The sequence below is a fragment of the Echeneis naucrates genome, chromosome 24 (genome assembly GCF_900963305.1).
Source record: "Echeneis naucrates chromosome 24, fEcheNa1.1, whole genome shotgun sequence".
In the NCBI taxonomy this organism is placed as follows: Eukaryota; Metazoa; Chordata; class Actinopteri; order Carangiformes; family Echeneidae; genus Echeneis; species Echeneis naucrates.
Window position 1 is genome coordinate 15,590,611 of NC_042534.1, and position 27,341 is coordinate 15,617,951.

Here is a 27,341-nt window from a genome sequence, read left to right on the forward strand (position 1 = left end):
GGATGGAGATATTTAAGAAAAGTGGAAAAAGAAAGCATTGTTTTATTGTTGCTTGCTTTTTTTTTTTTTTTTGTTTTGTTTTGTTTGTTTTCTGTTCTTATTTTTTTGAGGAGTAATAGTGAGCACACACAAGACAACAGAGGGATTGTAAGGTAAATAGGGGTGAAGTACCAGTAAAGATTTGAAAGCGTCATTGAAGGGAGTTCAAACCTTTATCTACAAGGCCCAGGGAAAATCATGAGAAAATGACACGATGCATCAGGGTCCATCAGATCAAATATCACTCCGATCTTCATGTGCACATAGCCCGATCTGATTCAGTCCTCCTGCTTACACATTCTTGCCCATTCAGGTATCATTTCTTGTCTGTGCCGTCTATTTCCTGGTTCCTCCTTCCACCAGATTATAACAGGTCTGGGAGGTGGCTGTAGACTGAGTCCAGCAGTGTCTGGCTGGCCTCCTGACTCTTCACTCCGGCAATCTCAAAAAGCCGGTCCAGCTTGTCCTCGGCGGCCGGGATCTCCTCAATAATGCGCAGCTCTTCTGGGTTCAGGATGTGCAGCATGTCGTCGAAGATGGGCTGCAGGTCGCACGGGTCCAGGCGCACCTGCCGCAGCACAGTGTCTTTCTTCTCTGGGGTGGAAACAGAGAAGAGAAACACTTCCTGTCAACATCTTAGAGCTGCGACATATTAACTAAGCAAAATGCCAATTTACAATGTGTAATGTGAAAAGAATTGTTTTTCGTGTTGAGCTCATATATAACAGAGACCTCCAGCGTGTGTTTCAGCATCTTTCAGATCACTGTTTTTGGTTTTCTTGGCTACTGCTTTCATCAATCTATCAGCAAAGCTATAATAAGGCCACCATTCCCTCTACATTATAAACTAGTTAGAAAACACAAAGACACAGAATATGGGTGAACTCTGTACTCTACTATGGTCACACATCTCTCTGTGACCAGGCTTTTATTTCATTTTATTTGAAGTCATAAATCACCTTGAAAATTGCCATGATTGATATATCATGCCAATGTTCTTTCTGTCTTTCTTCCCTTTTACCCGTGAAGCACTTTGTGTTGTTTATTTGCATGAAAAGCGCTGTACAAATAAAGTTTGATTTGATTTGATATCGTAAATCAAATATGCCTGACATGAGCAAGCTTTCCACTTTTAACTAAGTGAACACAGCAGTAAAAGCTAAAACAGTACTTTCCTGTCTTATATCTTTACACGAGCAAGAAGAATTACTAAGGAAGGGGCTTCCTGGAACAGAGTAAACTCTATATTTTCTTATTTTATAATATATTTTGAATTTAAATCATATCGCTGTGTAACTTTATATTACATATTTTCTGTTTTGTTTTTTTTTTTTATTGTTTGAAGCTGGGGTGAAACCAACAGTAGCATTCACATACAACAATAAATTGGCATTACCTGCACGTTTTACAGTGTTTTTTTTTTTTCTCACAAAAATGTAGGGCTTGTATCTCAAAACATTTTTCTCTTGCCACAGAATATCAATAAAATAGCTGATGCTGGAACATTTTGAGCGCAATACACTGAGGGACCACATGAGGGCAATGAGGTCCCACACGTCCATGTCTGAACTGAGCAGATAAGTGTGCATCTCCAGTGAGCGTATGAGAAAATTGGCATTGGGTGTAAAGAATGTGAATCTGCTGATACTCAGCCTGACCCATCTGTCCTTAAAGAGTTGTGATTTGTTTTGGCGACTAAAAATGCCCAGTCAGAGAAAAACCCGGGACATGTGGGACTGAGTCCACGCTGGGCAATAAATTCTCTTTCAAGTTACTTTGGGGATTATAAAAGTTTATAGTTATAAATATTTCTCTTTTATCTGAGTTAGGGTGTTCCTTTGGGTGTAATTGGTATAACTTGTGCATCACAAAAAACTGTATAAGTGCTGGGTTGATTTTCTGATAGTTTTCTTCCTGCTGCCTGCAGCATTTAAAACAAACAAAGACTTTAACATGACAATACGCACATCCTGTCACACTGACCTGTTTTCACTCTGTGAATCTGCTTCAGCGGTTAAAGTAACATATGAGGGCGCTACAATCAGTTGGTTACTTTTTGCTTCTGGGATGCGAAGATATAAAAATGTTGGCACACAACCCTGAGAGACACGTGGCACGCCGCAGCCCCCAGAATGACAGTGGGGCAACGGCAAGCACCGCTGAACCGCCCAAGCCAGCACAGAGAGGAGCGGGACATAAGGGCCCCCTGTCCCCCAGCAACCCCCCATCCACCACCGGGCCCCACTGAGCCATGCCATGATGTGCTTTATCTTTAAATAAACTATTTTCCCCATGTGACTGCTGCTGTTTATCGTGTTTCCTCAATAAAACGAAATTTGATGCAGTTTAGTTATAACCACTTCCATTATATCAAGTTAGCTGTTTGCATTTATTGAGCAAAAGGCCTCTACAGAAAGTAATGTGAGTGACAACGAAGGTGCACAAGTAATATAAATCACATTTAAGTGACACCTTGACAGTCGCCCTCTCACCTTTGGTAATGAAGGAGCCGTTCCGGCTGAGGGCGGAGTCCTTGCTGGAGGTGGAGTCGCAGCGCAGCAGAGGCTCAGATTCATCCGGGAAGAAGCCCTTGGTACGGTCCACCGGCGACTGCTCCACGCCTCCACCACTGGCCCCGCCCACACTAACACCACTGCTGCTGCTCCCGCCGGTGCTGCTGGGAGACTCCAGCACCTTGTGGATGGGACTGAGGCTCTGGCTTACATTCACTGAGGTCATCAGCTGGTTGATGTCAAACTGTAGATGCAGAGATGGAAGTAGTAGAGAGAGGGGGACACAGTGAGGACGGGTGGACACAACAATGCTAAAACACACAGATACACAGACTCTCTTTGTCCTCCACCTCATTATACAACCATGCTCATCCAACTCGTGGCAGATACAGGGAGGAAGCTGAAGAAGTCAGGCATGCATTTTAAAAAACCATACTAAAGCCAGTGCTGTAGTGGGTTCAATCTGCATTCTGTCCAATGACAATGAGGGGGCGACTGTAAAAGCTGTAAAAAGAAGTCAGATTGCCCGACTTCTCACTTGATTTATTAGCTCGGTAAAGACTTTTCTGATGAGTTTATGGTCTCAGTATGAAGTTTCACGTCGACTATATAACACTTTTTTTTTTTTTTTTATGTGACGGTCCCATTTAGAGGAAATCAATCAATAAAGCAGTGGATGACTTAGCAGGTGGCTACTGTGTGACTGACAGAATAACACAGGAGGACACACAATGTGACACAGAACATGAGAAAGGGAAGATGCTACATTACACTACATCTGAACTAGTCCATATACGTTTACGTTTCTTTTAGTCCTTTCAGTCATTTCCATCCATCCATCACATCCCAGGTTCATGGGACATCTGCATGTCTGTGTGCCAGCTTTTCTTAGTTTAGTTCAGTTTTTTTTTTTTTTTTTTGTGTGCCCTTTTTATATTTATAATTTTATAATATTTATAATTATCTTATTCTTATTCTTTAATTTTCTTATTCTATATTTTGTAAATGTTCTGGAAAATCTGCACTTTCAATTTCATTGTGCAATGTTTCACTGACACAATGACAATAAAGATTCTGATTCAAAGACAAAAAAATGAAGAGACAGTTTAGGAAAAAGTCAAGCTAGTAGCCATATTCTTTTATTTCCCTGTTTCCTTTCACAATAATGTCATCTCTTTTTTCTGATATTCATCTCTTCATTTTGTTCCCGTGTCTCTAGTTGATGTGGTCTTCATCTTCACCTTCCATTCTCCTTTTTATTCACTGTCTCCTTCTCTTTCTCCCTGCTCATATTTTCCTTTCATCTCTTCATCCTCTCCCACTCCCTCTTTAAAATTTCATCTTTTCCCCTTCAGTCCCGTTTTGTCTCAGTTCTTCCTCTGCTCTTTTCATCTTCCTCTGTCTCTCCCCTCCCTCTGTCATTGTACCCCGCTGCCCCTCCCCTGCCTCTCTCTTTGGTGTGGTAATGAACCTGTGGTTTGAACCAGTAGCAACTGGTTTGGGGAATGAGATCATGAGAGTACGTCTTGTTTTTCTTGGTGCGGACCCACTTTGGCCTAAAGGTCGCAACACCACTGAGGTCATTTCATTCACTGCACAAACAGGAAATGAAAAACAGCACTTGACAACTAACAAACAAACAACCAAAGACAGAAAAATCCGATTGGCCTCATGATGCCTGATAGATCTCCGTTCAGTGCTGTATCTGATTGCTCCAACAGGACGTGACACAGAAACCCCTCACACAAAGTTTTCCCTCTCCATTCTGTAACGTCTGGGTCACTGGGCTGTGGCGTGACCCGACTTACGTGACTCTGACAGAACAAACAAGCTCTGTCTCGCCCACAAAGGCGCAGATACATGCACACACAGCGGCACACACACCAAGCCAAAGACAGGCTGAATCCACACAGCAGCAGATGCACCTGGAAGAAATGTTTTCTTTTTGCTTCGGAGCAGATGCAGAAAAGGGAAAAGGCACAGGCCCATGAGGAATAGCAAATTTAGCTGCCTCAAGGGAACAGGGAATCAGAGTATATGCATGACATACAAAATCACACCACCTGATCCTTAGCTTTGTGGCACAGATGTAAACTTGTAGCACTTTTTTGGGGGGGGGTTGCCTCTGTAGTTATAATTCTCTCATTGGATTACAATCTTACACAGCTTCAGTTATCACTTGCCCATGAAGATTTGTATTTTCCGGTTAGTCACTTTTCTTTTAAGTTCATCAAGGCAATTTTGAATAATTATCTGTCCACCCTGGGCAGATTTTCCATCTTTCACAGGGCTAACACGTACAAAACTGAGTCATCAGTTAATTTGAACTACCCACAGTGCCCACTACCCTCCAGGTCGCAGAACCTTCTTGCTGTGAGGTAGGAGTGCTAACTACTGGACCACTGTGTCACCCATGGAAAACACAACTGAACAAGGACTAGACAGGATAAAAAAAGTTTTATTTTGTGTCTCTTTCCACCTGTTACACGCTGACACACAAGAGTGGGGACCGTTGGCTTCATTTGCAACTCAAAAGCAAAAAAGAGACACAGACTTATTCAGATTCAAAGACTGAGCTGCTACTGTTGGCTGAGTGCAGAATGGTTGACGCTCCTGTGCCTGAGCCCCCTGTGAGACTCATTCATTGTACCTGAGCACACAGGGAAAGATCTCCCTCTCGCTCCTGATTATGTAATTAAGTCACAGTTTTTCTTTTTTTTTTTTTTTCCTCTTTCGGCTTTTCTCTATCTGCGGTCGTCATAGCAAGTCAGCTCTGTGACTTGCATGATTGATTCGGTTATAGTTTTTACCCTGGAATGCCCTTCCTGCTGCAACTCTCCTCATTTATCCGGTCTTGGGACCAGTAAAGGCCTACCACTGGTTTGCCTTGTGACTGGGGTTTTTTAAACCAAAGCCTCATGTGCTAGACTACTGAGCTATGCCTCCAGTGATGTAGCGAAGTCAGATTGGTTTCCCTTAATCCTCACTTCCTGGACGCATTCCGTCATCCCAGCTGATATTGAGCAGGAAAGGTCTCCAGTCCAAGGCTGACAAACACACGAACAATCTTTCAGCCCATTATTACTTACGGACACCTGGACGTTTCCCGTGAAATGCAATGTGCATCAGAGAAGTTCTGTGTGAGTTAGTTCACCATCAGATCTGCCCATGACAGAATTTGATGCTAGTTTATTGAAATCCTGTAGGGTGACGGTTAATCACTCCTCAATAATACCCCCACTCTTTGAGCTGCTCGATAACTGGTGGAGCTGGGGAATATGTAGGCAGAGATATTGCCAGTCCACTCCTCGGTGAGAGGCCTTGAGTAGCACTGCACACACAAAAAGACAGGCACGCACCCTGCCAGTGGCAAACAATCTGATTTTGCACTCTGCTGGCAGACTTGAAGAGCTCAGAACAGAGCTGCTGGGGATTGAGCTGGAGTACAGGGTCACTGCGAGGAAGGACAGTATTGCTCAAACCACTCCAGACAGCTTCCAAGGTAGAGTGAAAGCATATGTGGTGTGTGCATGTGAGAGAGAGAGAGACAGAGAGAACAAGATAAGGTGGTGGTGGAGGGGCTCGGGCTGAATTGCTGACTACTCCTGTCAGCACAACACAAGGGCCCGCTGGGGGCAGACACATAAACACACACAGTGGGCATACTGTCCAACACTCACATGTAGACACGCACATACAGAGTCAGCTTGCTTCACTGGCAGAGTTGGCAGATTTCAGCAGTACAAAGGACACAGGGGACAGAAACGCACACCGGAGCCACTTTGATTAATTAGATTGTTAAATGTTAAAGCAAAGAGTCTCACTGTGCTGTAATAAGTCCCTAAATACACCAGTTATTAAATAAAATGTAGCTAAGGAAGGAGCTCAGCCCAGTCTCGCTGTCAGAAACTACACCATGTCTGGGCCCAACCATCCTCCACATACTTAATCTGCAACATTTAAAGTCAGTCTGCAGTGGATACGCCTGCTCCCAGACTGCATTATAGCACAGTTAATGTCAAACACACTCCCAAACACATGCAGATAATCTCTCTGAATTAACTTTAAAAGAATCAGCGCAGTTTCTGGGAAATTGTCGTCCTTTTCCCCACAAAGTAATGGATGTGGTTACCTTTTATTGTCTCATTGGGCTCGTTATGGAAGCGACTGAAAGACGTCTAATGGGACCTGAATCATAAACACCCAATTAAGGCAGGAATTGCCTTTGATTGTGCATCATTGTGGTACGGTGGGAAAAATTACTACTGTAAAAATGTCAGTTAGCCAGTGTGTGTGTAACTGACATGATAAAAAGCAGATACTTGAGCTTCTCATGGGGCACCGGTCTGATTTGTGATTTCCCTTTTTACTTTTCCTTTAAGGTCATTTGAAATCCGCAGGAATCATTCCACTTCCTCATAATTATCTTTTTCTAATAAAAATTGGCTCACCACACTATTCATGTAAAAGCTTTCATGTCACCAGCTAGTCTGCGAGCTGCTGTTTTAAAGCCTTTAATTTGTAATTTGTCCCTCACCATTTTGGTTTATTGAAACCAGAATAAACCATGTAAGGAGGAGGAGCTGAGCAGAGGAGGACCGACGAGTGGATCTGTTCATCAGTATGGTCTATTTTCCTCTGAATGGGACCATCATTGAAATATTGAACATCATGTTGAATAGAAGATTTGAAACTATAGACTGAGACCATGAACACATTTGGAAAACATTTGCTGGGCTAATAAATGAGGAGAGATGCTGGCCCATTTTCACGCAGACTTCAATACAATCTGATTTCTTTTCTGAAACAAGTTGAGTCGCCCCCTGATGTTCATTAGATAGAAGTGACGTTTAAGCCACTTCACCATTGCTTTCACTTTGCCGAGTCTACACTGACTTGTATTAACAGTCTAAGGTGTGATTTCTTTGGTTCACTATATTCAACTCATTACTTCTCATCTAATTATTGTCTCAGTAGACTTCTTGAAATAGATTCTCAGATTGCAATGACTTTATCTTTAGTCATAAGAATGATGGCTAAGATGGATGCCAATAATAAAAAGAAAATACTATTAAATCTGTCACAGCAGGGAAACCACATCGGCCCAGACTTCCCTGCAATGAAAATATATTCTGTCTGTAGTCAAGATTAGAAAGCTTAGACAGTGCTTTCCCTCACACACTCAGTCCATAGCTCAGGAGCTGAGAGACTTCAGCCGCTGGTCTCAGGCCACTTTCTGAGTCCAATTACTGTACGCCAGCAGTTCTTGTTCCAAAGCGAAGGGAAATTAAGTATTTAGAGCCAGACTTCTCAGCATCCACAACTACTGATGAGTCATCAGTAGCGCAATCCCAAACAATCCCATCAACAGAGTAAATTTGTGTAATTTCTTCTCCTGTGCTTTCGGTCTTTAGAGGTGCTTAGGCACTTTTCAAATGGCAAACGTATTTCATTAGGGTTTTAAGTCATGCTTGATCAGCAGACAAGACAAGAAAAATGCCAATTCAAAATTATTCACACTTATCTGGTAAGCCAAGTACACCAAGAATGAAATTGTCGCCATGGGATTCAAAACTCTGCAGGGAAGACAATATCCGTCCGTTTATATTGCTTTTCTGTGCAGGGCAGACACTGTGGGCTTATTTGCTTTTTGATGTAATCACAACTCCATGTTTTAGTGTTAGAGACCAAATATGACCCACTGCAGTCGCAATCAGTCATGCGTTTCTCCATATGATTTGTGGTTTTTTTTCTGATGGCTCAGACAGGAACTTCCTCTCTGCACATCTACAACAGCTGTGTATGACTTTGCCATTTTCAGCCTCTCTCTGGCCTTTAAACCTGGCCAGACACCCTGTGCTGATAAACAATAATGAAACAACAGCAAAAATATGACTCTTTCCAGGCAGGTTTTGCATGTTCTCCCTGACTGCTCCAGTTTCCTCCCACAGTCCAAAGACATCATGTTTGGGTTAGCTGGTGACTCTAAACTGTCTGTAGGTCTGAGTGTGAGTGTGAGTGGTTGTTGGTCTCTGTCTCTGTGTGTTGGCCCTGTGACGGACTGGCGACCTGTCCAGGGTGACCCCGCCCTCACCCAGTGTGAGCTGGGATTGTCTTCAGCACCACCATGACCCAGAAACGGATAAGCAGTAGAGGATAGATGAACAAATGAATCTTTCCCCTTTGCTGTTTCTCTTCTTCACTTTTCCCTCAGGTGTATAAATCCATCTGCTGCAGTCTGACACAATGAATTCATAAACCAACAGCATGGCTGCTATTTAATCACTGTGTAAATGCCCTGATGCCCTGTGCCTGCTACAGCTTTGTCTCTGTTTAATATCCATTCTATCCATGACAACTTTTTGACACTAATATATGCTTATTTAGAGATGGAGGATAAACTTCTTCTTTATTTGTACATTTAAAAAAAAAAAGATTCATCGACACAGTCTATAAAACTATATATATATATTGATATGTATGCATGTATACTGCAAACAATGATGAGGAAAAGGACAAGAACCAACCCTGTCTGGTCTCAGCTCAGCAGCAGCTCAGACTTACAATAGAAGCGTCTATCAAAGAGCTGACTTTCAGTTGTTCCGATGGGAAAAGCATTCATACCACTGGGTAATCAATGTCTTTTCTCTCTGTTCAACAATGCACTGACATGTTTCCCACAAGTGCGTCACACTGACCTGCAGTGAAATGAGCCAGAAAACATCGACCTTGACCTTTTTCCCATATACAGGATGTTTTGCACACAACTTTGTTTTCTTTTCTCTCCGGCTGTGGTCGGCTCTCCTCTGCCTGATCCTATCTCCGTTATATTCGCACACACCGCTTTTAGATTTAGGTTTTCATATGATCTTCTTATCTCAAGCTGCAACACTGACTGTTTGTTGCACGACAGAAAGTGCACTTGTAATGAAGATCAGAAATGTCTATTTGACCTAGAAATAAGGATGGCATAGCAGTCTGACTATTTATTTCTAGCTCCTTTTTTGAATGGTATCAAATTACTCCCCTCAGTTAAATGAACAACTTCCATGCTCACTCATTACCTTTGCCTGGCACAAATGATTTGGAGTAAAGTAAAAGAATAAATCAAAATCTAAGTAATCATGCTTGTCCAGCTTGAGAATATCAGAATTTCAGCTTTTGTTTCAAAAGTCAATGAACTTCAACTTTAATGTTTTACTTTATAAGCTATAAAATAAACTAAAAATAAGTCAAGATCAGAGCAGCGATTAAAGAAAGAAAAAAATAAGAATATTTTCGTTCGTCTTAAATTTTAAGATTTTTTTCCTATAAAAAATAAAGTCTAACGTATCACTGGTGTTAAATTGAACCCAACAGTATATATAAGTATATTTTAACCTTTTTAGATGCAACAAAAATAAAACAATAAGAGACACGTTTGTGAACATACAAACATTACATTTCGGTATATCTGCAGTAGCTAGTACTGAAGCCAGCTAGGAAACATTTTAATCAACTTTATGGTTCACAAGGGTGAGGTCAAAATTTGTTGCAGAGTTTAAACCACACAGACAGAAGAGTTTTTTATCCAACACCAGTCTAGATTATGATTAATGTAAGGGCTCCTCCACACCAATCAGAAAGGAAAAAAAATGAGGACAGAAAACATGCACACAAATTGTGTGCATGTTTTGTTCACTTCGCAAGGCCCCCAAGTGGTTTCGACAGAGCTGCTCCCACTTCCTGTGTTCCCTATCATCTAACTAATGTCTCCAAATTTATTCTCTGCTATCTTATCCACGATCAATCCAATCAGACAGAGGGGAAACAATATCTAGAGATCATCTGCTGATTATCAAGCTGTGATGAAAGGCTCAATTACAACCAGTTGATGTCCTGAGCTGAGAGAGCTGGTGTGTCTTCAACAAGACTCGGGCTGAACAGAAATGTCATGTCTAGGAGCCCTGGAGCCAAACTGCTGCAAATATATAAATATTCAATTTGGAGACACTGACGCTGAATGTATCAGTGAAATACATTTGCCGACGTTTGTTGCCGAAGTAGCTGCTCTTGCAGCCCTTTTCCTAAACCACAGACAGGACTGTCTGTGGTATGACAAGTCATGCACAGCAAGCACTCACCCAAACCACTGTCTGGTTTACCCTCTGCCATTAATAAATGGAGCTACATTCATTAAAAAAAACAAAAAACTATGCCTCTGAATCTAATCCAGACAGTTACTGAGCTGACTACAACATTTGCTGTAGCAATTTATTCGTACAGTAAAGTCATTCCTGGGAGACGAGGCTGGCAGCTTTGACCTTGGGGAGTGTGGTCAAGAATATTTACTTGATAGAAATCTCCGGAAGGTTACAAGAGAAAGAGGAAGACGAAGGAGAGTAGATGGTGATGAAGGATCCAGTGCTCGTGTGTGTGTGAGAGAGTTCGAAGGAAACTGCAGCATGAGACTAATACTCTTGGTGGATCACATGGCATCTTTGAATGAGGTTAGACATGTGAGGTCTCCAGTAAATTACAGTCTTCTGAACCAGACCGCATGAACATCAGCATCTGTGTAGGTCTGAAGTACTGAAAGGGAGACAGTATCAGGTTTGTGTTTGTGAAACTGAGTTGCACAATAAACATAAATTCTCCTCTGTGGAAGAAATTCAAAGAAAGACAAGTGATGGCAGATGCAATATTTCTCTGGTTTTCGTGCTCATGCAACACTGGAAGTAAATAAGTTAGCGGTTTATGGTCAACCACAGCAATTGATAAACTAAAGTTGTCAACCTTTAATTTCTGTTTTGACACCAACCACTTTGTTCTAATACAACGTGGGTGAACTTAACCAGAGCCCACGGTCAAACAATGTTACATTTATTTTTGTCAAAACCAGAATCACCAAAGCAATACTTGCACTTACGCAAGCCCACACACACGTGCACATACACACATACATAAAGAGCAGAAGAGATGAGAGAGAAGAAAAAGGATTAAGAAGCAGAGCTACGTCTGAATGCATATAAAAAGAGGAAAAAACGAAATTTTACATTGATCATTGACGCTGCCAGCAAATATTTTAGATAAGAGCTGCACACCGCAAAGTCGAGTTTGGCTCTTGAATACTTATCAATAAGAGTGTATATTCATTCATTCATCTTCTGCTGTTTCTCCATTTCTAGGTCATGGGATGTGCTGGAGCCAATCCCAGCTCACTCTGGGTGATGGCAGGGTCACCCTGAACAGGTCACCAGTCCATCACACAGAGACAGACAGAGACCAACAACCACTCACACTCAGACCTACAGACAGTTTAGAGTCACCAGTTAACCCAAACATGATGTCATTGGACGGTGGGAGGAAACCCACGCAGACGCGGGGATAACATGCAAACTCCACACAGAAAGGCCCCAGGCCGGGAACTGAACCCGCAACCTTCTTACTGTGGAGCAACAGCACTATGTCACCCGCAATCAGAGTAATTAATAGTAACACTAACTTGTTGTTTTATATCTTTCAGTAAATTTTACAATCAAACGGAATGTTAAACAAATGTTTTGCCATCCCAGCCAATGGAGGCAAGCTAGCAATTCGCACACCACCTGTGTTTGTGTTAAGCTATGCAGCCTCACATCTTTGACTTTTATGAAGCAAATTCCGGAAACTCTTTGATGTGTGCAAATTGCCATTTTTGTACCACTTTGCACCATGGGTTTACGAACATCTGTCTTTGTGTACTTTGTGTACTAGTACTGTGTACTACTGTGGCTGCCTACACTGCAAAACTAAAATTTAATGTGTCATTTTCCTATCAAAATGGCTAGCCAGCTACACTCTGGAGAGAAATATAGCGTGGAGCATGGAAGCTGATGATTGAGATTGACCCAGATATAAAGGTTGCTGGAAGTTCACTGCTCTTACGCTGACACACTTATTTTAGTCACAGTGAAGGATATCAATGGCTGATACAGATTTTATGTCAGCTGGAAATAATGATGACAGGGCTGACTGACTAAATGCTGCCATGCATAATGATACTGGGATAATGTCAAGCTAAAACTCTATGTCAATATCACATGTCAGTAGTTTTGTGGAATGAATAATTAGACATTAATTAGATTAATTAGAGTAATTTCATAACTCTAACCGCATTTTATTTCAATAATTGGTCAAAAAGAAATAACTATATTTTAATTTATTGGCAGTTCATTACCAGAAACTGTATACACACAAAAAAAAAAAAAATAGCAATACATCAAAAAACTTTTTAGTGCAAACTCCAAGACAAAAGAGTATTCATGGAATAAGCAAGTTAAAAATAACTCTTGGAGCTGTCAGAAGTACCTCAGAAAACATACTCAGAGGGACAGAAATCTGATCCAAATCATTTCCTCCCTCCCTAACTCACTTATTCTGATGGGCATTTTTTCCAAAACATTCAATGGACACTGAGAGGCTGCAACAGTGAGTGTCATTATTGTTGAAAGATCAAATCCTTCGCCTAAAGAGAGCTGTTTCTTTAATGTAAGGCACGCTGCCGAGCCACAGGGACTGGCTTCAGAGGGACACACCAGAAAGCTTTCCAAACAGATTAGATTTCAGTGGGAGAGAGATGGGAGAGAACGCAATGTACTATTTCTTGTGTAAGTGATGTGGACAGAGATGCAGATAGAAAAGATGTTTGCACAGCAATGATCACACCTCATTCAGAACGGCAGCCCCGGGCCTTGTGCCTACCTGCGGGTTGTCCTCCATGACGCAGCGGATATTCTCCACCACGTCGATGCGCCTCTGCCTGTGCAGGGCGTTGATGAGCTTGGCCAGGTTGGCATCGCTGTCCCGGATGGTCCAGTGCTGCAGCGCCGCATAGGCCCGCTCGTGATCGGATGAGTAGCCGTTCGAGAAGGCTGCCACCTCCCTCTCCGTGGCGTTGGCCAGCGACTGATATATATCAATCCACTGGGTACCAACGTGGGCTGCCACCAGCTTCAGTATATCCACCCCTGGACAGGTGGAAAAACTCAGGTTTAAAGGAGAAGGAAGAAAGTTTTTCATAATGTAAACCAACAATAAACTTAAAAAAAAAAGAAAAAAAGAAAAAAAGAAAACAGAAGCAGCAGCTGAAAAATCACCAAATTTCTAACTAAGTCACACTCAGAACGCACCATTTTTAAGGGGAATAGTGGAGGCTGTCATAGCAACTCAGTGCTCTTGAGCATTTACAGAAGCACATGTAATGTTACTTTGTAATATATGTCACTTTCCTTCTACTTCTGGGCTCGTTGCAGGATCAAAAAGGTTTACGGAGAAGGTCTGCAGAAAATTCCATTTTGATTTCCATGAATTTTCACAAACTGTATGATTGTTGTGAAAAACCATTGAGTTAAAGCATCTGAAAAAAAACAAAAAAATTCTTTTGAGAGAATTTGCAAAGGGGATGAAAATTTGTGTTTGGTTTAACTGCAATTCGTTTTACTTTGAAAGTTCTGAGCTTAGGAAGCATAGAAATAGCAAGATGGTCGATCTAGTCTTTAAATAAGCACTCCATTCATTTTGCATGTCAAAATCAAGTCAGGTGAAGAAGTAGCAGCCCGACAGTGGAAATATTGTGCAACCTTGTTGGAAACTCTGAGGGCACTTTGTTAAGACTGAGCAAAGTACGCTGGGAGGAAGTGACGTCACTTCAAGTCAGTTGGGTTTGAAGACTATTAACAGAGAGACCCTGCTTGATAAAGTGGGCTCATAATTCAGGAATAGCGGAACTTGATCCACACTAGGAACTAAAAGTTGACTTATCTTGGCCTCTGCAATATTTTGTCACAGACCTACAAGATGGACTGTCGTGTATAACAGTATATTTATGTACGGTGCCAGAGGACGTATCCAGTCAACGGCAAATCCCATGACTCTTTAAACTTCACCATGCAGACAAGATTTGTGGTTTTGCTTCAAATATGTTGGCAGCTTTCAAGTGGATTGCCATGAAAGCCACGTTCCACTCAGGGGGAAATGGAATAACTTTGGTGATCCCTTAATGGTTGGGTTTATGTGCTTCAGTTGTAGCATATAGCTTTCAGGTTTTCATCATCAGGTTGGCCAAATGAGTCACGGGACCAGATTGCACAAGCCACAACAACCCATGTCAGCGCGGCAGTCAAGCTCTTAATCGACAAGCAAATGCATCCTCAATGCAACAGTCGTGGGTGTCAGATGGAGGATCAGCTTCAGCAACGATGCATTTTAGTGTGCAGAAAAACGCATGCTGCCCAGTCTAAAGTGTTGGACTTTCGCTGCTTTGGTGTGAGAAATTTCTGACTCCGAACACCAAACATTTCAGACTTAACCTCAGTCTCAGTCTTTACTAACGCACATCTAAGAACGGACTCGCACAGTGTGGAGCTCAACCTTCCCAGAGCTGCAGCACGGCATCATGATTAGCATGTTTCTGCTCTTTTCTCAGGTTTAATGTTCGAGTTCACACCAACTAAAAACAGAAGTCACGTGAAGTGTTTTGTGTAAATAGTACCAGAGGTCAAAAGTATTATGGGGAGCAGTCAAAACAGGTACTTTACAAGTCTCGATAGACTGATGGACATATCATGTCTGGAGCTAATGCCAGCTCAGAGTAACTGGGGAAATCCCGCAATAAGGCAAGATCAGTTTTCACTCATGATTTATTTTCAATGGCACCTGTTGCTCATAAGCAAGTTACAGTGACAGCGCCACAGTCTCAGATTTTCTGTTGCACCAGGCCGCACTCAGTGTTTTACAGAATCACACCATATTCAGTTGCTATCTATGTTCTTTGAAGCTGCCCACGTTCACATTCAAGGTAACGAAAGCAACTTTAATAATTTCAATATATAGTTATATAGATGATGTAACATTTCGTCGATCCCTGCAGCCACTGAGAAAACAGCTTTAACGTTTTTGTTATTTACCAAACAGCTTTGGGTTCATATCATTATTCCAACGACCCACTTCTTAGATGTCAACAGAATTAGCAAAGTTTTCCTTATCTGAAAGAAACCAGTGTGTTGCCCATAATAACGCCACATCGCCACACATTACACTGCTGATGCTCTGATAGATTGTCTTTGTCAGTTTGGTTGACTGGTGACTTTAAAATCTCTGTAGGTGTGAGCGTGAATGTTTTCTTGTCTATATATGTTGCCCCTGTGATAGACGGGAGACCTGTCCAGTATTTCCCAGCATGCACCGTGCCCTCGGCCAATGTCAACTGGGATTGGCTCCGCTGACCCCACTGTGACCCTGATGGATCGTTGGTAACTTGTCAGCACATGTTGATTTTGTTTTCTAACTCATCTGACTTTTATTACAAGGTGGACAGAAAGAGTCTTTGAACAGGGCTTCTCTGCAAAGCTGGGAAGGTCAGTAGTTTCAAGAGAAGGACAGAGTCTTGGTTTGTGGTTAGTTGTCAACTTATATTATTCACAGCAGTGGAAGCAGCTTACAGAGCCGGGGTTAATTACCAGATCAAGCTGCCATGGAAATACAGAGCGTTTTACCCAAGCTGCTTTTTCAGTGAGATGCTGTTTTTCTATTAGTATTTGAAGTGTCACAGAGGTTGCATTTCAGACATGTCATCACATGGCTTCATTTGGGAGTTTGTCTTTATCCAGGAATATTGATTTTCGCCAGTGCTTCTCCCCCTCGAACACTCTGCTGCCTGTTCAGACTCTCTCCGCTCCACTTCCCCTGCAAATGTTATGCGACTGCACGTGGAAATATAAATGCTGGCTCATCTGTTTGTTCTGCCAAAGTGTAGCTGCCCCCCCTGTTTTTTTTTTCTTTTTTCTTTCAACACAGAAAATCCATGCAGGTGCTTTAATTATATATGCACACAGGTTTGCTTTACCGCAAATATTCCACTCAATGACAATGCAGGTTGCATGAGAAAAAGATGTCTGCGGCTCTGGAGATTTTGGGAAGGAGTCATGCTGATATACACGAATTAGGTCAAGAGGCTTCTCTAAACCAATTACAAGGATGGGTATCGTTAGTTTTGGATGACAAAACCACTCTCATGTCTGATGAATATGAAGCCACCTCAAGTAGCAGATTAGACTGACTTAAAGTGGCTGACCAATTTCCATTCAAAGGTAATCTTTTCCAGATCTGCGAATTCTGGTTCTCTGATTCAGGTCTTGTGTTGAATCTGCTCCATCTTCTTTCCATTATGTTTCCCCATAGCACCACCAACTTCACTTGGGGTTAAGGCTTAGGGTTGGTTTACAGCAGCCATAGCCAAGGAAAATGAATGTGGTCAGGGTAAATTAAGGCCTTTCTGTGTGCATGTTCCTCCCTCTGCCTGTGTGGGTTCCCTCCTGCTACTTATCCTCCCTAAAGACATGGAGGTTTATGTGAATTGGTGACTTTCAATTACCTGTAGGTGTGAATGTGAGTGTTAATGGCTGTTATGTCTCTGTATGTTGGCCCTGAGACCAACTGCAGACCTATCTAGGATGAACCGTGCTCTGGCCCAGTGCCTTCTGGGAGTGGCTCCAGCGACCTTGACACAGAAGCAGTATAGAGAACGGATGGATATCTAATTTTATGTTATTTCCCTGAATGCCCAACAGTTTGATGCTATCAATGATTTTTATTTTTTTTTTTTAAGAAGTGCTTGTCAGAGCAGACACGCTTGCACAAAGGTCTAACTATGCCAGTGATTGGCTGTTTATTTGCACAAACGTTTGTGAAATCGTTTGGTGAAAATGGATTTGATAAAAATTGCCTTTATCAAAAGTATTGAGAATCAGTAATGATACCGAGCTCTAAAGAGCATATGTCAAGAAAAAGCACTGGTCATTTGTGCTAAGCTAAGCTAGCTGGCTGCTTGTGGTAGCTCCCTCATACAGACACCAAAAGGTGAATTTCTCACCGTGATGAACCTTTTCTTTCAAAGGGGTAATGCAGTCATGCTTCTGACTTCTCCTTCTGAGGGATAAGAGAATGAATGGTTGAATTCACCAAAGCATATTTTGCCTTCTTGTACTCCATGGCTGTTAAACTTCCTGAGCATCAACACAGATTAATTCTATAATCAGGTTGATCCCTGATTTATGTCTACTGTAGCAAACATGCTAAATGCATAAATCCCAGATGATTCAGACAGACTGGACGAGAGAGATTAAATGGATGTTAGCCAAACTTCACACAGACATGCACACACTTGTGTGCACACAAATGTATACACACAGTAACGCAAGTCTGCACACAAGCCGAGAGCCAAGTATAAATAAGCACGTGAAGCCTGCACACATGCTTACACAGACGTCCCTACAGGCCAAACACACTGCATGCATGCAATCCCCACACACTCATTCTTCACCACAGAGTCCCAACATGCCGCCTAATCCTAAACTGACTCTTCATAGAGGTGAGACCAACTGTCTGACCTCATTTTCCAAAGTGCCCCCGCTCCAAAATTGCTAAACAGTCAAAGGTAAGACAAACACAAACACACACAAGCACTCCGTCCTCGACTCAAGATTAATGAACTTGCATGAATCCCAGAAGGGACAGTGGACATCGCGTGCCAGCCTTCTGTGCTGGGAGCTTGTCAACTCTCATCCACCTCTCTGGCCTTAACACACAGAGACAAAAAAGAAATCCCCCTGCTCTGCACGCCTCGATGCTGCTGGTAGCTGGCCATGTTTAAATGACCTATATAAGTCTCGTGATGATTCGGTATGTCGGCCTGCAGATGTGTTTATGTTCGCAAGGGAAGTCGCTGTATAGTGTTTGTATGGATTCACTCCTCCTGTGTAAGATCTTCAAATGTCAAAGAGCATAAATTTGAAATGTCAAACAGCAGCCACTTGCTGTTAATTGCTGGTATTTATTGACCAGTGACATATGAAACTCCCCCTAAAATGCATCACCAGAGGTTAGTGTGATTTTGGCATGTATTAGAGTGCATAATGAGTTTGTGTTGACATTTGCAGTGTTGGGAAGTAACACTTGAGTGTCATGTCCCATCGGGGACTCATTAGGTGGTTAAATTGTCTCATCCTTTTTGGCAGAGCAGCAAACAATGACATCTGTGGTGAAACTAATCACTTTGTCTTCTCCTACGGCAGAATGAAACCTCATGCACATTTCTTCTTTGCCACTTTTAAAGCTATAAAATATACGTGGCGCTCTGAGCACTCGGACAATCAGGAATGTCTTTAGGAAAGTCCTCTTGAATTAAACAAATAAGGTATATCACCACTCTAAATGCTTGTTCTCTAATGACCTTTTATAAGTTGTTCAAATGCTGAATCATTCAATATCCAGTATTCAGGTTTGGATTCAATAATTCACCATCTTTATCGTTTATTCATAAATACCCTGATCTCTCAGGTGAGGCGGGAAATGGGGGAATGGCCAACTGATGAACCCCCATTGACCTAAACCTGTATCCTTTGAATTGTAGGAGGAAGCTGGAGTACCCAGATGGAACCCACTTATGAGAACAAATGGGGAAATTCATTATAATTCAAGTGTAAAACCAGAAATATTTGTTACTGGGTAGATATGTTTTCTTTTCAACCCAAATTAGCATGGTAATTTTAAATCCCTCAACATTAAAATAAGCCAGCAAATAATTATCGTTGAGGGTTTACGTGGGCAAAAAGATGAGTCTACAAATACACGCTATGCTCAGTTAAGCTAACAGTGCTAGTGGTTAAATAGTTTCAAATGGAATCCTTGCCTCAGATCTTCTTGGCATTTAAGTTTGTTGTGGTAGATCAGAGCAGGTTGTCTACTTATTACTGGGTAGAAGGACCAAAAATAATTATGATAGCGATAAAGAATTTTATTTATAGAGCACTTCTCAAAAACCAATTACAAAGTGCTTCATTCGAAATAAAATTCAAAATAGCAGACACTTCAAAAAGAAACAATTAAAAAAGTTTAAAAGCTATACAACAGTAGGAGAAAATAAAACCGTGAATAAATAGAACAGGTTTAAAGGGATAATAGGCAAAAAGGAAGTAAAATTCACACCCCCAGGCTGGGGGGAGGCAGACTTTTAAAAGTGTGTCTTTAAAAGGAATTTAAAAGACGATGGGGCGCTCCCCAGTGTGATCTCCTCAGGGAGGCTGTTCCAAAGGATGGAGGCTCTGACAGAAAACATAGTCTCCCTTCTCAGCCAATAACCTGAAATGGTCAGCTGAGCCTTGGATGAGGAACTAAGGCTGTGATCAGAAGTCCACGGCGGGCCTTAGAAATTATCAATAAAATCTTTAAATAAGTTTTAAAATGTACCAGAAGGGCTGTAAAGAGAAGATAAAACAGGCGTAACATACTTTTTCTTATTACGTCCTAATGACGAGTTTGGCTGCTGGATTCTAGACAAGCTGCTGTAAGTATAAATCTTTTTGGTTCAAACATGTATAAAGAGAGTTACAACAGTCCAAAGTAGTGGTTATAAAAACATTAACGCCAGTCCCTCAATTTCTCACAGATAACACTGGACTGAACTTAGACAGCCGTGTCGACCTGCTAACGTCAGGCAGACAGCATTTACTCTGTCAGGGCCAATGATGATTTAATCAGTTTTATGTACTTCTGCGTTGTCCAGGAGACTCTTAATTCTGCAGAACAATGAGGTTTTGTTCAAATTAAACGGTTTAAAAGAGAAAAGAAAGCCCTTCTGAATCCAACAGGTGGTCTCACCTCTGCACCCAGTTATTGTGTGTAACACGATGTGAGGCAGGGTGCTGTGGGCGTCAGCACCTTTGCAAATACCATTCTGCTAATCACATCATATAGTACTCCCAAGTTCAGTCCAATTTGGGAACATGCAATGTTAAATTGCACAACAGGCGCTGTATACCTCCAACTAGGCAACAATCCCCCCCCCCCCCCCCCCCCCCCCCAACCCCACCCCCAACCTCTGCTCTTCACAATAAATCCCAGACTGGAGTGAGAGCAGGCTACCCCGGCCCACCCTGGTACTGCACAGAGCAGTATATTCTAACATGTGGCTCCCTGCTGGGCTTGGATGGGGAACTTGGCATTCTTACGAGTGTAGATGTTTAACGAGAGAGGATGGTGGGCAGGTACACTGTTGTTTTCCTCTACAATCTGCATCTTACTTTGGAAATATATGTTGTAAATAATATGGCTGTGACCACACCAAGCACAACAAGGCCGCTATCTGATGTGCTCGTTGAGGACTCCAATGGGGTTTTTCCATGTTCATGACCATTAACTGCAAAACAGTGTACCCTCTACTGCTGAACAACACGGTTTTGGATTGATTTAATAACCTTCAAGACTGCCATTTTTATTTTTTATTATTATTATTTTTTTTTTTCCATTTCACTGAAGATACTTTAATACTTTTTCCACACAGGGCATCATTCTGTTACCTTATTTTCTGTTTTATCATGCTATAATTATGCTTTAACTGTAGATTGCTGCTGATGCATGTCATAGAAGTGTTGAGTATTATTGATACCCTTAGCAGCTATATCACTGGAGAAGCCTGTGTGTGCTGATCAGGAACGTGAATGAGAAAAAACACCCGCTTTACTGAATCGTCAACCTACAGGAATGCTGGGAAACAAGCTGTCCCATGTCCTATATCACATAATGTCCCCACAAAAGGTTGGATGGTTGATCTGCTTTGTACATCATCACTGTGTGTTTATGTTCTGTGTTTAATGTGGATCTGCTGGGATTCCATGGAGCATATTTCACTGTGGCATACCTGATCGACACGCCCCTTGTTTTTGCATATCTCAACAAGGGAATTATGCCAGTCACCATCCTTTTCAGTTGAAAAACTATTTAGTATGAAGTTGAAAATATTTAAAATATTATTTTAAAATATAAATATTAAAATTTAACCTGAAGTTTGGTGCATGTTGTCTGTTGTCCATCAAGGTGATCCAATGTGGTTATCAGGCTGAAATATATAAAACCCCTGAGTTTAGTCCATAGTGGTTTCAGTGTTCTTCACAAACCTGTCCTAAGCCAAAAGTTTATTGTCAGGGCCACATTTTTTGTTCCATCTAGTAAAGATCTTTTTCAAACTTTGCAAAATAAATAAGTGGGTATGAGCGTGCACACACCTTTCCCTAAAGGTGCATCTGGTGTCACATTTGGTCGTACCAATGGAAAGTCACGTTATTGTTTGCGCTCAGTCCAAAGACGGGTAACACCAAGGTCTTCTTATTGTAGCCTCAAACTTACCTTTATATAGCATTTTTGTGATTCCCTTTTATTTAATTTGGACTGCATGCTTTCATTTCTGATAAATCTTCCACATTGCTTGCAATAAAACTCCGACCCATGACCCTGGAAAGCCCCATTTAGTCCTGCTGTGAAGGAGTAGCAGTTTTCACTACTTCCCGACCAGCTCTGAGAAAATGCCAAGTATGTATGTGTGTGATCTGCGCTCTGACATTTCCCTTCTTTTCTCCTTTATTGCCAGAGTGTTTTAACTGCTCTAGTAAAGGGGCATTACAACCTTCAAGCGGAGCCAGCTATACACCTTGGAAGAATTAAGAAGCTGTTATGTTTTATGTTCCAAGGGGTAAATAGCAGTGTAAAATGGCTGTTTGGGTTGCATGCGCATACGTACATCTCCACGTAAATGCATACACATGGGCACAAGATTGCACACCCAATCAGTGTAAGACACACACACATCTAGTTATATTTCCAGAAAAGTAATAAAGGCAGCAGTTGTACCATTCAAATCTCCCATGAACCATAAAAAACCTTTCATACATAGAGGCATCAATATTAGTAGTTCTTTCATATAACACACAGTTGTTGTTCACGGGGATTTGAACCAAAGTGATCTCCAGGGGTATGTGACAGATGACTCTGATTTCTCAGGAGTTGAAGCAGCAGCAATGTGACACTGTTAACTGTTACACAATAGCCACCTAGCAAAAATAGCACATCGTCCGTGTGGCAGCGTCCAGACTTCAGCGTACTGCAAATATAGTGCCGATGCACCTCTGATTTTAATGTGCGTAAGGCGGAGCAAAAATGTTATATCACTTGAAATGAATGAGACTCCATTCCCCTAAACATCTGTTACCACAGATTTGAACTCTGACAGCTACCGTTTGCATCCTGCTCTCCTATTATAATATTTGGGGTAGCTGTGTCCCAGGTCAACCTCTGTCTCCTCCAGTGCTTTTATTGAAGTTTCAGTCTGCACAATACCAAACCCCAATTTCTTCCATCAATATATGTGGGTGTATGTATGAATAAGCAAATGTCTTCATTGTAAAGCGTTTTTATTAGTCAGAAGACAAAAAAAAAAAAATAATAATATGAGGACAGTCTATTTATGATTTTGTCACTTGTCTGTGCACTACTCCCAACTTTTTATATTATTGAAATTGATTGGAGACAGATTTTAGTTTGAGCAAAACCAATATTAGAGGGTCATTAAATTAATTTGTCAACTTGGCAACAAGACCACAAACAAACATGCACCATTGTGATCTCTACAAACTAGTGAGTTTGGCCCTCCCTTTGTAACCGGCAGCTCCATCATTGCTTTCACTTTGTCTATAAGACAATCCTGGGAAAGAGACCACCCGGCCATCTGTCATCTCTTCTTCACTTTGCCCATTATAATTATCACAACAGGTCAAGTGCATACATCAAGCTCGCCATCCCCAGTACCTCTACTGTTTTTGGCCGGAGCACCAAACGATCCATGTCCACACACGTATATTGACACACGTGCACATTACTATTCTCCTCTTTCCTGTTATTGCTCACTCACTCCTCCTTTTTACTCCAGCCATTTATCCTGCTGTATTCCTCATCCGTTTTTTTTTTTTTTTTTTGCGTGCTATCATGTTTTTAATGTCTATGTGTATTTATGTATTTTTTTGCTACTGGGGCTTCTTGGCCAGGTCATGTTTGTAAATGAGAATTAGCTCTATAACAGCTCTCAACCTGGTAAAATAAAAAACCTGTAAGAGAAAATCTGACTACATTTATACACCAAGCATACACATCGCTACTAGCATTCAAATGAAGTTATCCTTTCAGCTCTGATTTGGTCTCCACCAGTGTTTTGCTTTGCCTATGAATGGGACATTTATTCACCAGCCAGTTAGTTCTGCAACTTCTCATTCTTCCTCTTCGTTTCCTTCCCTCTATATATCTGTCGCCCCGTAAGACACCCGATTGACCCACTATTGTGCCTTGCCAACCAAATAACAACCCTGATGCAGCTAAAACCAGATTATTCCAGTTCGCTGTGGTCAGTCACAGGGAGCAGAGAGAGGGTGGCGGGTGGCTCAGCTTCATCATGGCGCACACACACAAACACACACACAGTTTCAAAGTGGAGACCCAGGCAGGAGGTGTCCCCTGAGTTTGGATCTCTCTTCCTCTCGCTCTCTCTCTCTCACTCACTCTCTCTGTTCACTGTGAAATCGAGAGCTCAGCTGTGGGGCAAAATGTTCTCTATTTGTTCATAGCAGCAGTGTCAAGAGACAGCAGCAAAGAGAAATTGCAGGAAGTAACAGGGGTAATGGAGAGAGAGGTGAGAGTTCAGACAAAAAAGTACAAAGATGGAAAGTCATGAATGAAAATGGAGAAAGAAAAAAAATTAGGACAGTTAGAAAAAAAAGATCAGACATCAGAGGAAAAGAAAACAATCTGATGCTCTTTAAGTGACAGTAAAGATGAAGGTAGAGATGCGTAGCTAAAAATATTCAAAGAAAAGAGATTGGACAAGGGACAAGAAAGCAAAAACTCAAGGCAAACAGAAGTGACAAAGGAAGAGACTGAGAGTAAAGAGGTAGAACAAAAGAGAAGAGGAAAGGAAGGAGATACCAAGATGAAATTGGAGACGTGAGAGTCAAATTGGAGCCTGAGTGTGCATAGGGGGTGAGACAGCAGGTTGTCCTACAGTGCGGTCATGTCCTTGCTTTAGTAACCGCTGCCCTCTGCACCGTATGCTGCGGGGCACGATTGATCGGATCGGATACCCACAGTGGTGCAATGACATCAACAGATGGTTGTGCGCTGTTCAGGAGCAGAGCTAATCCATTCCATTACACCAGAAAAGGATGAGCAGTGTACAAAAGCATTTCGTTGAAACGCAGCATCTTGTCAACAAGAGATGTGTGGATCAATCCCTCAGCTATTCTCCTGGTTCCAGAAACGTACATCTCTTTTCAATAATCAATAAAAGTCTACGGTGGTAAACCAATGAGATCTGAGTCTGTGGCATTTCATTTTTTCTTTCATAGCTAGATAGTTAAGACGAGATGGGCATATTCATAAAACTTCCTGACTCAAAGAATTAACAACCTGATCTCAAAAATTTCAACTGACAACATAGTTTCTGAACATTTGATGACACTGGTGGACTTTGAATGTCTCATGTTAGAGATAGGTTCAGATTTCTTCACTTTAAGTGCTGATCATAGGTTCCTTCTACTGTTTCCTTTTAAGTATAAATGGGAAGGACATGCTCTGAATTTCATAGGACCATCTACCTAGATTTTGGGCTAATGTTTTGGTCTGTCCTCTCCACCACATCAACAAAACTAAACACCAGAGTGTTCCAGAGAATCGAGGAATCAAGAATTTGAGCTGTTCGGGAGGCTTGTGATGGACCAACACCTCCGTCTATGTGGGTCACCAACCTGAATATAAAGAAAGCCATTCTTTTGTGAAATCAAAAACAAAGCGGACTCACCCTGGCCATTACTATAGTAGATCCACTTCTCTTTGATCTGTGTTGGAAGTGCCGATGGTTTCTTCTGAATGGCCTTCTCCATGATGCTGCTGGGATCCTGCATTGGGCCCTTCTTCAGGACCCTCGAGCTCCGCTTCACGCTGCACACGACAATTATCACCAAAACCAGCAGGAGCAGCAGCACGATCATCCAGGGCAGGTGCTCATTGATGTCAAATTGATTATGAGTACTCGGCCTCGGGGATCCTCTGCGGGTGGGCTTGTAGAAACTGGAAACCCCACTTCTGCCACTTACGCTGCCTTGGTCAGCTACCTTGTTGAGACCTGTCCCGCCTCTGACTACCTCTGCACCCTCCAGACCCTCCAATTCCCGCCTGTTGGGCCCAATCACGGGGTCCGACTTGGGCTCCTGCTGTTGCTCACGATCAATCGGTTGCTTGCGAGCTGAGGGCTGGGGAGTCCTTGGGAGGTCACGGTTGGGCGGGGTGGGAGTGCCGGGCAGGCTATAGAGTAGCCTCTTTGCACGGTGGTCTTCCACACCTTGCTTTTCCCTCAGTTGGATGGATCCCGAATGGCTATAGGTGCCTGTGATTGAAGAGACAGAATGATCGATCCAGGGAAGATGGACAAAGTAAGAAGAATAGAAACAAGAGGGGGGAAAAAAAGACACAATAGTACAGAAAAAAGTAACAAAACACAATAGAGAGACACAGTGAGGAAAATAATGAAATCACTCACCGGAGAGATTTGCCTAACCTCGACAAAGAAAACAGAAAGCATAACGGGAGGGGATTCTAGCACTTTAATCTATGTGAGCAATTTGGTACACAAACAGAAGAGGGAGCAACGCCCCCAACCCCACTCTGCTCTCCAATCTGCTTCACTTTCTGACCTCTACTGATGTCATTTGTTGTCATTACACAACAATCTATTTCCGAATATCCCTTCCCTTCAGTGTGGTTATCAAAGAATGTGACAAAATATGCTGTGAGCTAGAAAGTACAATGACAATTACTCTGCAAGAAAATAATGTAATATAAATCATTGTGGCTGAGGAGCAAGTTGATGATCATATCGATTAGCTACTTAGAAAGAAGGAGTAACGAATGGCTGCAGAGATCAGCTTCAGAACCATTAGGAGACTTGATTTTTATATCTCGCATCCAGCCCATAAAATGTTGGCTTGTTGGAGGAGGTGGGACTACAAGCAGTTGACAGGAAGTGATTCTGCCGGTTAGTCTAGTTAATGATCACATTCTACAACCAGAAGATCATATAGGGAGAAGAATGTTACTGCCTCTAAGATTTCAGGTGAGTGCCGCGCTGAAGGGTCAGGAAGCATTCGTGGCTGGAACTGAAAAAGAACAGCAATGGGAGGAAACTTGAAAGTAGTAAAAGGCAGAGAGTAGAGTGCAATTTTATATTATTTATTTTATATATTTAAATATTTATGTTAACTTTATACTTCACTAAAATGATAACTAAACTGTAAAATTTAAAGAAATCTAATTTGGTAACAACATAAATATCCGCCAACAGATATGTAGATACAAACATATTTTAATGTAAAAGATGTGTGAGATGTCAGAGGACTAATCTGACTTAATATCTTCTGAAACATTGTGGAGCTGCTCCCTCACTTGCAGATATTCCTCAATGTCAAAAGAGTTGCATGACTCAGGCATGAATTACACTCACTGCGCATCAGCCAACATGATGTCAAAGTGTGTCAAACGTGACCCCTGGTCTGGGTGACTAATTAGGTTCACCCAACAGATGTGTCATCTATTAAACCTTCCCTGATGGAGTCCCTGAATAAGCGGTCATCTGCCTTGCCTGTCTTCCTGCTCCCACGCTCCTGCCCGACTGTGCCATTTCCTAATCTCACGACAAACTGCTCACCCAAATGTCGTATCTGCAAGTGAACTTGAGGGAGGGAAAATCTAACCAGATTACAGCTTTAATTGAAGGAATGGTTTAAAAATGAAAAATGAAAAAGAAGAGAAGTTCTGTAATCTTTTGAAATAGGAAAAGAACAGTTTGTACTATGCTCTTTAAATGTATTCATTTGGAAATGGCTTGCAATGACCAATCAA

The 27,341-nt window shown here is 41.9% G+C and overlaps 1 protein-coding gene across 2 annotated transcripts in view; it reads right to left on the reverse strand.

The window, feature by feature from the left end:
- The window catches only part of tnfrsf21 (tumor necrosis factor receptor superfamily, member 21), a 38,967-nt gene continuing 11,626 nt past the window's right edge, over positions 1-27,341 (reverse strand). The window contains exons 3-6 of one of the 2 annotated variants that reach the window (XM_029496310.1): positions 25,246-25,830; positions 13,275-13,540; positions 2,532-2,796; positions 1-633 (exon numbers count right to left, since the gene is read on the reverse strand). In XM_029496310.1, coding sequence (XP_029352170.1) covers positions 404-633; positions 2,532-2,796; positions 13,275-13,540; positions 25,246-25,830 — 1,346 coding nt within the window. In that variant the 3' untranslated portion in view covers positions 1-403. The remainder of the gene's footprint in view (positions 634-2,531; positions 2,797-13,274; positions 13,541-25,245; positions 25,831-27,341) is intronic. The other variant, XM_029496311.1, reaches the window with a different exon arrangement.